This window comes from Phalaenopsis equestris, unplaced genomic scaffold (genome assembly GCF_001263595.1).
Source record: "Phalaenopsis equestris unplaced genomic scaffold, ASM126359v1 Scaffold207373, whole genome shotgun sequence".
Classification (NCBI taxonomy): Eukaryota; Viridiplantae; Streptophyta; class Magnoliopsida; order Asparagales; family Orchidaceae; genus Phalaenopsis; species Phalaenopsis equestris.
This window is the reverse complement of record NW_018226710.1, coordinates 71,959-85,066: the sequence shown is the minus strand read 5'-3', so window position 1 is coordinate 85,066 and position 13,108 is coordinate 71,959. Positions and strand designations below refer to the sequence as shown.

At 42.4% G+C, this 13,108-nt stretch overlaps 1 protein-coding gene and 1 pseudogene across 1 annotated transcript in view; both read right to left on the bottom strand.

Annotated features, from left to right (window-relative positions):
* Positions 1–13,108, bottom strand: part of LOC110036482 (DNA polymerase I A, chloroplastic/mitochondrial-like) — a 132,073-nt gene that overhangs the window by 72,432 nt on the left and 46,533 nt on the right. Inside the window, exon 6 of the mRNA XM_020740935.1 lies at positions 3–375. Within this exon, the coding sequence (XP_020596594.1) occupies positions 3–375 (373 nt within the window). The remainder of the gene's footprint in view (positions 1–2; positions 376–13,108) is intronic.
* Positions 10,732–11,626, bottom strand: LOC110036481 (annotated as a pseudogene).

Sequence of the window (13,108 nt, the reverse complement as noted above, 5' to 3'; positions counted from 1 at the left end):
GCCTCTTTCCCTTCTTTACCGCGACCAAAAGCATCATAAGCTGTTCCGTAAACAGATAAATCTCTGGAATGTCGACTATTATCAGATGGTTCCTCTATAAATGAATTATGCTTAGTGTCTGGTTCTGATTCAAATCCATCAACCATCAGATTAGAACCGTCCGGAGAAATTTTTCCAGCAAAGGCCTTCAAAGCATCACCACTCACTGAGGGCCAGCCAGAAGCTGTAAAAAACTCTGCCTGCATATCTTTATCAAAACAGTGCAGAGTAATGTTACGATATTTAGATGGAATCTTTTTTCCATCTTCTGTAACATTTTCAGCATTGAGCACTTTGAAGGTCTTGGAATTCGGCAACTTCTGCTCTTCATCTTTTCTGTTAAGTTTCAGCCACAAAACAAAGAGCTGTCATAAGCAATCAGCTCAATAACATGGATAACATAGAAATAACTAAATGACAAAAAAAATGTGAAAAACATAAGGGTGATTTTGTAGAAAGCTCAATCTAGCAACTCTTGACCTACTTACAGTGCATGCTCACCATTCTAAGTCCTGCGAGCAAATAAATTGCCAAAGTATGTCAAGTACCGCTTAGCAATGTAAAAAAGTGTGGAAATTCAGGAAGGTGAGACCTACAGACACCTACAAGAATCTTGGAGGATTGAATTGGAAGACAACTGTGAAAACTCTTTGATTTGTCTTAATTCTCTTCTTATTTATGTTTTTTATTTTATTTCTGAATCATCTCCTTTCCATATTTAGATTAGATAAATTAAATAACATTATAATATAGGACATACCATTGCCCTATATATGTACCTTAAAGATGAATAATGAAAGTATGCAAGCATTTTTCCTCAAAAAAGTTGCTTTCAACATAGTATCAGAGCTCTAAACAACCCCCAAAACCATAGCTTTCTCGTATGGCAAGAACACCTTCTGCAAGAACACCTTCTGCCACTAAAAGTTCTTTCCTGTAGGCCCATGTTCTAGCCCGCTTCCTGCAGACCAGATCAGCCCCATGTAACAGCTAGAGCAGCCTCAAGCTTAGGTAGCAGCCCTGTAGACTTCTTCCCCTGCTGGAAACCCTCGCCTACCCCTCCTACCTGAATCCCTCGCGATACAGTCGCGATTAGTGCTACCCAAGGAGGCAATGACGTCATTGTAGAGTAAAGAGACCAGAAAATCACATCTTTCCCTTCATTCCACTCGCTTTCCAATGGGAAATCAACTCTGGGATTGCGGCGTACAGAGTTTCTTGCCATTCCCTGCAGCCGACAATACCGGAATCCTCTCCCTGTAGCAGGTAGCAAAACAGATGGATTTCCTACAGCAGGAGACGTGAAATACCTAATTTTGGACAAAAAAATAAATAATTTGGCAATTTTAAAATATATTCAAAAGTTTACATTCCCCAAAATCAAACCAAATCATTTTAATAAAATTCTACGTGTTGAATGAATCAATTTGCTATATAATACTATGTATGAATTGTAATGTATGTGAAAATATAAAATTTTGAAATTATCAATGACGGGGGCTATCCGGTGATGGGGGACTGAACCAACTGAAGCCAGCTAAACCGGTTCAACCAGGAGAAAGATAGGGCCAGCCGGGCCTTATTGATGGGTTACGGTTGCCGCCCAAGGAGAAGGGTCTCTCCCTCCTAATTATCTACTACATATATGTTATTTTTATGTCTCTGGAGTTTAATTTTACTTTCAAATTTCTTGTCGCCGGCGTTTTCTCCCTTACTAGGGTTGTCTCTAAGGACAAGCAGTGTTATGGCTTTATCCTGCTTCAAGGTGGTGATTATCTCCATATAATCCTCTGATTCCTCCTTTTCCTACTCGCTACTATCCTACCTGTGCATTTACCTTTTACTGTTTCCCTATTGTCAGCCAAAACTCTCCCTTGCCCTTGCCGCAACCCACTCCAACACCTCCTCCTCTTGCTGCCGCAATCTCCCTCCAAAATCTCCTGCTGCCATCACACCCCGTCCAATACCCAAACCTTCTGCCACCAACCAATACCAGCCCTCCTGCTACTGCGCAAGCCCCAACCAGCCATCCCACCTATTGTCCAACCGGTGTTCACCACTTTCACCCTCATCCTAGGAGGTCAATTGTATTTTATGTTGTTTTATTCATGTTTTAACAGCCTTCGTCGCAATCCCTTTTGAGGTTTCAACAATAATATTCACATTCTATTGAGAGATAGGTAAACTTCTGTATCAATTGATATCAAAGCTGGTCTAATCCTAGTCCTATCCTAAAGTTTCCTAGCATCCACCTTACCCAACTATCACCCTCCACCCCCCAAACCAAAAATTTATTTCCTATCCTCAAGAATCTCTTTCACATCCCAAACCCTATACATGCTACTAAGGAGACGCATGCTGAAAACTACCATGAAGAGAAACATTGAAAAATCAGTCGGCTTCAACAGAGGCTTGCATAGATTGATGATGGAACTAGGGGGAAATTACTCTCGATCAGAAAATGAAAAGTTGAAGAGGAGAAAGGGATGGGATATGAATCTTTTTCATAAGAAAGACTTCAGTGATGAGGAAGAAAGACCCTAAATTTTCGAAATTCAGGATCAGAGAAGGCAGTATATGGGGGATACAGAGAGTTCAGCATAAAAGTGGATCTATTAAAGTTCAATTGAGGTATTTATTGGCATCAATTTTTTATATCACGAGTGTAGGATGTCCACCTGCATGACTCGAGATGGTCTACGGTTTGTCCGTACCATCCGATAGCTCACCAAGGCCTCTCAAGCACTTGTTTGGGGCAAATAGATAGGGTTGGCGGCGATTTAGCCTTACCTGGGAGAACCTGCCATTGGAAAGGCTTATTCAAAACACAAGGCAAACTCGGTGCTTATTCTAGTATTTAGAAGTCACCGCACATCCGTTGGAAACCTCTCATGGGCAAGAGAAGTCGTGAAGTCCTCCTACGCGCTCAACGGGAAAGTTAGGGTTCAATGCACCCTACCGTGTCGTGGTTTCGGCAAACCGTTGGCAACGATTTCCCACGTGAATCGCCAACTAAAATATCAAGTTTCCGAGTTATGAGACTACATTTCATTCATATGGAGTCTCCTGTAGCTTACGAATCAAAAAAAACTTATGTTGGGCTCTCCCACTGAAAATCAGGGTTTTAGGGCTAGACCGACACATAGGAGCCAACCCCAAGTGCCTAAGGCGTCCAAATTGCCTCCTCAAAAATCTAAGACCGAGCCTCTGAAATTCTGGCGCCCGTTTCTTGCACCAGACAGAATGGGCGCCTAGGAGCTAGTTTTAGGCGCCAAGGTGCCCAAAACATCTCAAAAATGACCTTTTCCCGAGACCCGGGAAAGTAGGGGTCCATATGCCTGGGGTCCAGGGTCCACGCGCCTAGAAGCCGGTCTCTTCCCAGGTCACGGAAAATAGCCATTTTTGGCGCCGTTATTGACTCCTGAGGCAGCCAGAATTGCAGGTGGGTGATGATGGTCCATGGGGATGGGAAAAGAGGATGCAAAATGCCTATTTTAGCCCCCCTTCAAAAACTTATTAGGATCTAATAAGGACATTTTTGTCAATTGGTTGGCGGTGAACTGAGCTTAACCGAGGTAGCCTCATTTCCCCAAGGGATCGGCTCTCATTTTTCCATCGACGGCTGAAGCTGTACTTGGAAAAAACTTTTTGAGGAAAGCTTTGGGAGAGCGTTTGGAGAAGTTTGGAGATCCTTTGGAGGGGTTTTCTTGGAAGAGAGAGTGAGGAAGATCTTCATCTTCCTCAAGAGGAGAAAGCTGGGGAGCCTTCCTCCCTCATTCTCTTCTCTTTAACCTCCTTTCTCACCTTCTTAATCTTCCTCCACCTCATTTCTTGAGTGCGCAATGAGGCTTTCTTGGGGAAGGACTTGGCAAGCGAGGAGAGCAAGGCACTTACTTTCTCATACTAATTGAAAGCTACGTCCCAGCTCGGGAAAGCTTCGCCGAAGCATCGTTGTAGCACCGTAGGAGCACCGCCGAAACGTGTGTTTTTCTCCTATTATTAGGAGAGCTTCATACGGAACACAACCATGGGACTTTGATCAACCACCACGACGGTATAATCTCCTTAAACCCTTGTGCTCTTCCTTCTAAACCGGCCTTAGGTTAGCTTAGGGTAAGTGTGATGTGTCCGATCACCCACATGGGCTGAGCGTGGCCCATCGATGCTAGTTAGCGCGACCACGTTCTCTTGGTTTGGTTGGTGTTTTCCTAGAGGAAGTCTTAGGTTAGGATTCTCATGCGTGGCCAAATCCTTTACGGAGCCAAGCGATCCTCTTCTGTTAACCCTAAACCTACGTGTTGAGGTCTCGATCTCCCCTTGCTTTGGTTTTCCTCAACCTTTCTAAGAAAAATTGGAATGTTTGGATTTCGCAAAGTGAGAAGAGCTTTATAGCTAGCTCACCTTACAAAATCAGGAAGAGTTGCAAAATGAGAAAACTTTTGTAGCTAGTTCATTCCACAATATCGTGGAGAGTTTCCCTATTGGAGACACGAAGGTGAAACCCCCGGACACTTTACCAAAGCAGAAGGTGGCGATGCCACGCATCTATGTGTTAAACCTTAGGTGTCCCATGTGAGATCGTTAGCACAAATGTGGCCTGTTATCGAGCAAGATCGTTTGCTTTGAATTGTGTCATGTGTGTCCTGCATGAAGCATTTTGAACTTGCACATTGCCTTGTCTAGAAATCACGACTCGACCGACATTACTTCTACCTTGATCGGCAGCCCCAGCCCGATCGGCATCACTTCTGCCTCGATTGGCCGCCCTGGCCTGATCGGCAACACTTCTGCCTTAGGCTACTGGCTCGGCCCGGTCAACATCACTATTGCCTCCGTCCGACCGACCCAGCCTGATCAGAAGAGCACTTTAGTCTAACTAGCCGCCCCGGCCCTGTCAACCGATCACTTTGGTTCGACAACCGCCTCGGCCAGGTTAACCGGTCACTTGGTCTAACTGACGGCCCTTGCCCTGTCGACCAACCACTTTAGTTTGATCGGCTGTCGCGGCCTGGTCGATCGATCACTTGCATATTGTATGTTATGCATGGATGAGTATGCTTGCTTACTTACATGGTGCACTAGAATTGCATGTGTCTACCATTTGCATGTATGTTTGGACGTTGTTGGGATAGGGTATAATTCTCCTCGGTGGCATCTTATGCCTAGGCAACCAAACACAAATTTTTGTGTTATATGACTTGCATGACATCTTGCATAGTCATTGTCACACGCTTGAATTGTATTTTCGAGTGTTCATTCATACACTCACCCCTATTGTATGATTCTCCTTAGTGAGGATCATCACTCATTCGAGTCACTCCCTCCATGACATATCTTTCGGGCATCTACCTCCACGGCACATCCAATCCTTCGGGTCACTACCTCCACGACACACCCATCCGTCAGATAGCTGCCTCCATGGCACTTTCACTCCTTTGGGTCAAATCTCTACCTCCACGGCACACCAATCCTTCAAGCCTCCACGACACGTCCATTCCTTCGGGTCATTGCCTCCACGGTACACCCATCAGTTGCGTCTCTACCTCCAAGGCACACCGATCATTCGGGCCTCCACAGCACGCTCACTCCTTTGGGTCACTGTCTCCACGACACACCCATCTGTCAGTATTCTGCTTCCACGACATGCCAACTACTTCAGGTCATTGCCACCACAGCACACCTATCTATTGAGTCGATGCCTCCAAGGCACGTCCACACTTTCGGGTCACGGCCTCCACGACACACTAATCTGTTGGGTATTTGCCTCTACGACACGCTCACATTTTTGGGTCACAACCTCTACGACACACCCACCCCTTCAGACTACTGCCTCTACAGCACACTCATCCTTCAGGTTTCTGCCTCCACGGCACACCCATCCTTGGGCCGCTGCCTCCACGGTACACATACCCCTTCTGAGTCACTGCATCCATGACACACTTTTTCACCACTCTAGTGTATGACTGCTTGCATTTGCATTTGTATGCGTGCATAGATAGCGAGCCAGGTTTGATAGGCAAGCGACCCCGTGTTGGTTGCACTACCTTAACGAACATTACTTGTCGGGTTAATCATGGTGAGCAATGCGAGTTAAAGCATCAAGATTAACACGAGTATAACTGTGTTAAGGATCTAACTCATATCACCTTACATGTTATTGACTCGCATTTAATTACCCCTATTTTAAAAAAAAAAAATTTCTACTTACTACATTCTCCATAACTTTAAAATTATGTAGTAAACTAGGTTATATGTAATAAAAGTTCTTTTCAAAATCCGTTCTGAGTAACAAACTTTAGATCCATTAGATCTTTAAGACGGGGCCGGTGCAGTGACCCCGTCAAAATCTTACGTACCAGGAGACTTACCCTGCACTTAGATGCTGGTTAAGATACTTCTTGTTAGATAGTGTGCTAGGCTAGGATCTAGAATGCTAGGTAATTTTTTTTACGTCTCTGGTTATTTTTCTCTACAGGTTCATTTATGTTAGTCATGTGTCATTTCTGTGTTTTTTTGTGTGCTCATGTGCTTAATATATATGGTAGTATGTTAGAGCGTTCTTCTGTAGGGAGAATGTCTATATACATGCACACACACAGATATCATTTAGGGGGAGCACATAATGATTTCTAACATTTTGCAAGTGGGCGTCATTTAGCTCCCCCGATTAAAAGGCACAGCTCGTTATATGTTTCATGTTTGTTAGCTTCCATGCTAACATTATTTTCATGTAGGTTCAGTTTTTATTTTCTCTTTTAAATGTATTTGATAGAGTATTCAAGCTGAGTTTGTATCGAAAATAAGGTAGGGCACGGATGTCAAGGCGGGCAACACATGGAACCACGTGAAAGAGACAATGAGCAGTAGCTCGAGTCTTATACCTTAAATTCTATATTTTTGTATAGATCTAGGACCAAACATGTATATGTGGAGTCCGTCAGCCTTTCTGTTTTTCAGGGATTTGTTGCTGACCCAACGGCATTAACCACTTTTTATATTTTAGAGTGCTTTTACTTTATGTTGTGTGTCTGCATGCTTGGATTGTTTTTCTTATTTCTTTCTGGTTTATCTGGGATGCCATGAAAATTACAATTTAAGCTCTCTAGAACCTTAAAATTGTAAACTTTTTCAATTTAAAAATTCTGATAAAATATTTAAGATGAGTTAAAATTTAGGATTAAGAGATTTGGGCATTTTAAAATCTGTCTTTTACTTTCCCAGATGGCTTTAGACTTTATCGAATGACTGCAATAAATTGAGAAAATCTTTGAGTACAAATAAATGTCAAAGAATAAAAGGATAAAGCTTGCAATAATCATACTGAAAAAAAGCGCCTCCTTGAGGAAAAATTTGCATAGGCAGAGAAAGAGAAAGGGCATTGCCAAGATTACTAAATGCGAAAAGATGAAGGGGATGTCCAAAAAATACTTATTGCCCCATTACCATCAGGATATGTTTATAAGGCTCCTCCTACAACCAAGAGACCTATCAGTGAAGGAGTTCACAACACTGTTTGACCATATGAAGATGAAGTGTAAGTTGGTCAGCCCGAGAAACATACCATACCACGTTATCTGAGGGGCCTAAAGGCCACTATCAGCAACAATATACAGTTGTAGCTCTATTGTTCACAGGGAGATGTTCAGAGCTTAGTTTGAAGGAGGAAGGACAACAGAAACAAAGCTGACAACAGCCCTTCTTAATGAAAAAATAATGTGTTTAGAGTTTGGACACGAGCTGCGCCCGGACAACAGACGTGATACAACGGAAATACGAGCTCCCGCTCTGTCCCGTTGTATCATGTCAGTTGTCCGGACGCAGCTCTTTGTCCGGACTCCGGACACTATTTTTTCCTTCTTAAGACAACCACCTACAACTGCCACCACAAACAATGGTACACCAAAAGGAAGTGGGAAGACCGAACAGGGAAGTAGCAAGACATGACTGATTAAAAAGAAACATGAAAAGGATAGCTCGCCCAGACATGCATACCGAGAGATGCTTCAGATGTCTCGGCTACGGACACGTAGCCTCTAGCTATCCCACTGGCCGACTTGTTTCATTCACAGAGTAGGGTGTCGTCAAGGAAGTGGAGGAAGAGGAAGTAGAAGAGGATATGAAGGAGGAACTTCAGCTCCAGGGAGATGAGGGAGATATGATAGTCTGAAGGAGAGTCCTACAGACAGAGCCGGGGAAGGATCATTCATGGTTGATGCACATTATTTTTTGCACCAAGTGTACGGCGAAGGAAAATTCTACATTCTAATTATCGACGGTGGGAGCTATGAGAATGTAGTATCCACTCTGATGGTGAAGAAACTAAAGTTGGTCACACAAAAATACCCTCAGTCCTACTCTCTTACCTGACTGAAAAAGGGGAATGAGGTACGCGTGGATCAACAATGCTTGATTGTGTTTTCCATCGAAGATCAGCTACAATAGGAAGTGTGGTGCGACGTGGTCCCTATGGATGCTTATCATAGTTTGCTAGGAAGGCCAAGGCAGTTCAACCGCAAAGCCTAACAGACGGCTTCAAGAATACTTAATCATTTAAAAAGAATGGGAGATGCACTGTGCTTTTACCAATCAAAGATGCAGGAGTCATAGAAATCACAGAAAAGGCAGTAGTCCCAAGAACCACCTTCATGCAGTCGGTTTGAAAGGCTCCAGTGGCAATGGGTTCGGTTATACTAGAGAATTGTCACCGCTGAGAGACATTCAAAATGTCATAGATCTCATATCCAGATCAGTGTTGCCAAATCAACCTACCTACAAATTGAGACCTGTAAAGTATTAGTTATAGCGACAAGTATAGGATCTCGTCGAGAGAGGTTTGGTCCCAGAGAATACTAGCCCATGTGCAGTCGTCGCCCTGATGGAACCCAAGAAAGACGTATCGTGGAGGGTGTGCATTGATTGTCGAACCATCAACGAGATTCCTATCAAATACCAGTTTCACATCTCGCCTGGACAATCTCGTAGATCAGTTGCACTGAGTTATTGTCCTTTCTAAGATCGGCTTACGCAGCGGGTACCATTAGATCAGCTTGAAACTAGGGGACGAGAGGAAGAACGCTTTTAAGACCTCAGATGGATTATACGAGTGGATAGTCGTGTCTATCGAGTTATCTAATGCGCCTAACACATTCATGAAGCTGATTAATTAGCTCTTCCAAACTCACTTCATGAAGTTCTTAGTGGCATACTTGAATAATATTCTGGCATGCAGCAGATCCGAAGAGCACTTAACATGAGGACATCCTTAGAGGTTTTGTGATCAAAAAAGCTATACATACATCTAACGAAGTGTCAATTCCTGACAGCACGCGTATGCTTTTTGGGCTATGTTGTATGTAATGTAAGCATTCAGATGGATCTTACAAAGAACGAGGCCATTGTGAGTTGAACTGCACCTCATTCTTTCAATAAGCTTGGACAGTTTTTGGGGTTCGCATCATTCTGCAGGTGATTCATCAGTTGCTTTATACCATCAACGCTCCCTCTACAGAGCCTTTGAAAGGGGAGAAGTTCTAGTGGACAGACTCAGCTCAGACCAGTTACAACGCACTAAAAGAGAAGGTGACTCAAGCACCAAATTTACATTACCAAAACTCAATTAGTTGTACGAGGTGGAGTCTGATGCCTCCAATGAGACGATCATAGCAGTGGAATGCCACCCCATAGCATTCTTCAGTGAAAATTTAGATGAGTGTAGGAGGAAATATTCGATGTACAACAAGGAGTTCTATGCGATTATGAGAGCACTTAATCACTGTAGTCACTACCTAGTGATGAACGAGTTCGCGTTGTTCATGGATCATGAGACTTTAAAATTCTTGAACAGCCAAAAAAAAATGAAGGCTCAGTATGCATCTTAAGTGGAGTTTTCAGCTTCGTCACAAGGCAGCGAGCCAGAACCGAGTAATAGATGTACAGAGCCGTCGTCCTTTGCTGATCACTTCAATGCAGACACGATATGAAGGATATGAGATGGTGAAGGAGATTTACGAGACAAACGAAGATTTCAGAGGGATCTGGGAGCAATGTCAAAAGAAGCTTCTCGAGCAGTACCACAGAGCTGATGGGTACTTGTTTCACCGGAATAAGTTGTGTATTCCAAGATGCGAGCGGCAATCACTGGAATAAGTTGAATGTGCAAAGCAGACGACACACGTTCGCGAGACGCAGAAAGATGCGAGCCGCAATCGACGTCGAAGCAGAAGACGCGAGCCTACAATGACAGAGAAGACACAGTGAGGAGAAGACGACGCTGGAGAAGGCGCAGCTAGGATCTGATGTGAAACGTCATAACAGTTGCTAGGGTTCGCCATGAGTCGAAACCCTAGCAGAGTCGATAGAGGGAGAAGAGGACGCCATATATTATATATATATATATCCCAAAAAGACCCTTAATTCTTGTCACAATAAAACTACTTGTTTGGGGTGGAACACTGACTTGGAATGAAAGTCAATTAAAGGTTCTAAAACCAAAATCAATATTTCAAACTAAACCAATTTTAAGACAGGAGAATCAATAATTCTACAACAATACAAAGATAGCAGCTTTTCCTCCTTTTGACAAACAAAATAGTAATGTGAATCGAGAATCAGCTTCCGAATTCCTAATCTACTAGTTCCAACAATGTCATTAATGTGCTTGAAGGACTCACCTTTATACCAAAAGATCAAGTTTCAAGAAGGATCAACATTTTGAATAATCCATGGATGCTCAAGTAGCTTGTGGAGTGGTAGACATTGTGAGGATTCTTTCACAAGCATCTTGTTTATTAAGTCCTTCGCAGTTGGAGACACTACGGGATTTAAGGGAAACATCATATCAATTTCGACAATTCTTCTGTATGTATCAGAGTGTTCCTTGGACTCAAACGACGGCACACCATAAAGGAACTCATAGCACAGCACACCCAAGCTCCAAAGTCTATACCAGCATCATGCTCTACACTTTCAACCATTTCAGGTGGCAAGTAATCTAAAGTGTCACACATGGTCTTTCTGCGATTAAACATGTGAACTGACAACCCAAAATCTGCAATCGCTACTTTGCTCTGTGCTCCTAGTAGTAGATTTTCTAAAGTGTCACACATGGTCTTTCTGCGATTAAACGTGTGAACTGACAACCCAAAATCCGCAATCGCTACATTGCTCTGTGCTCCTAGTAGTAGATTCTCAGGCTTGATATCTCGGTGAATGACATGTAAGTAGATAAGAGCTCGAGCCAATGATGCAATATACGTTGCTGCTTGCTTCTCACCGAAATATTTGCACTTCTGAAGTTCTTTGTAAAGCTCTCCTTTTGAAGCATGCTCTAATATCAAATAAACTCTTGTCTGATCATAGAAATACCCATATAAACTAGTATATTTGTAAGTCTGAGATGACTTTGTATTTTTACTTCTCGCCGAAGCTGATGCTCAACATGGGATTGCTTTAGCTGACTCTTAAAAAGAACTTTTATTGACGCTACATGATTACTCTTATTTTCTCTGGCCAAAAAGATGTGACCAAATTTTCCTCTTCCGAGTGGCTTTCCAATTTCAAAATTACTCAAAGCCTATCTTTTCTCCATGGTTATTTGAAACTGCTATTCTAGAATTTAATTGACTGAGGCTACAGTTTATCAGTGACATCTACGGTGACGACGGCAACAATCGCCAATTGACAAGCCAGCAGGTGACGACGGCAACAATCGCCAATTGACAAGCCAGCAGCAGCGAATGTATTCAAAAATGATGGGAAGAGCGCAACGGGTTGGGACTTTGAGTTTTAAGGGTGAGGCGAGATATTTTGAAATAAAATGTTGTACTATAAAATAGAATATTTGAAACTTATTAAATGATCATTCAAATTAAATTACTTGCGAGATAATTCTATACTGGTTTATTGTATTTGACTAGCAAGCATATTGACTCTGACGCGGTAGTTTATCGCCAAAAAAATAGAATGAAATACCGTGGTACTATAGCTGTTACAGTACCGTATAAATAGATATGGTGGGAGACGGGACGAAATAACCCTGTTTTCCTTTTTTATGCTTTATTTTTTATTATTCTTAGTTCTTTTGTAGCTAACCCTATATATGTGTTATATTAGAGTTCGGAAGTCATTTTTTTGTGTTTTGTATCGGGAAAGCCGCGGACGTCTCTTCTTCCCTTTGAAAATTGTATCTTAGAGTTTCAAAAAGTACTTAGGTTGTATCTTAATTTACAGATGGTGATCTAACCTTCCCCCATCGCACTCTGACGCTCTATGTAGCAGCAGTCACCCCCAAGACAACAGCTTTTACTGTTTTTCACAACAATCTACCCATTCCAGCCGGTTTTGCACGCTGCCACCCTTTCAAACAGCCGCTCTTTGCTGTACCGTAGCCCTCCTCGTCCACCCATCCCCCACTCCCCGCTTCTTCCCTTCATTGCCTTCATCCGGAAAATAGTAAACCTGTTGTTTTCACGTTGTCACTTGGCTATTGTGCCTCACTGCCCTGTTCACCACCTCACCTAAGGTCCTTGTTGTCTCAGCATTCCGCCTTGCTCCCAAAACGATTCTAGCCCCTCCTTTAGCGGTCCCAACCATCTACAATCCCATTTCAGCCATCTACCTTAGCTCCCCAACCACCTAGGCAACCTCCACCACCCATGGGTCGAGCCTTAACGTGAGTTCATGTCGTGTCTATTGTAATTTCACTTTCTAGTTGCTTCAAGTAATAATATTTGCTTTACTATTATGGTTTGGGTCAACTCCAATATCAATTTCTATTTTTGTTTTATTAATATAGCTTAGAGACATGATTATTCATTGAGTTTTTAATAACTTATCAAATTTAAGTAAACCCTTTCAGATATAAATCTTAAGCTAAAAAATGAGTAGTATAAAAGTGAATATTTATAAAAGATACAACTCAATAAGAGAAAAAGTATTTATAAAAACAGGGAAAGTATTTATACATTCAAAGTTGCTACAGTTAAACTGATTTAATTTTTATCATTAACAACCCTTTTGATTATTTAGATGATTACTTTTATTAGTTAGTAATAGAAATTAAATTTCACCG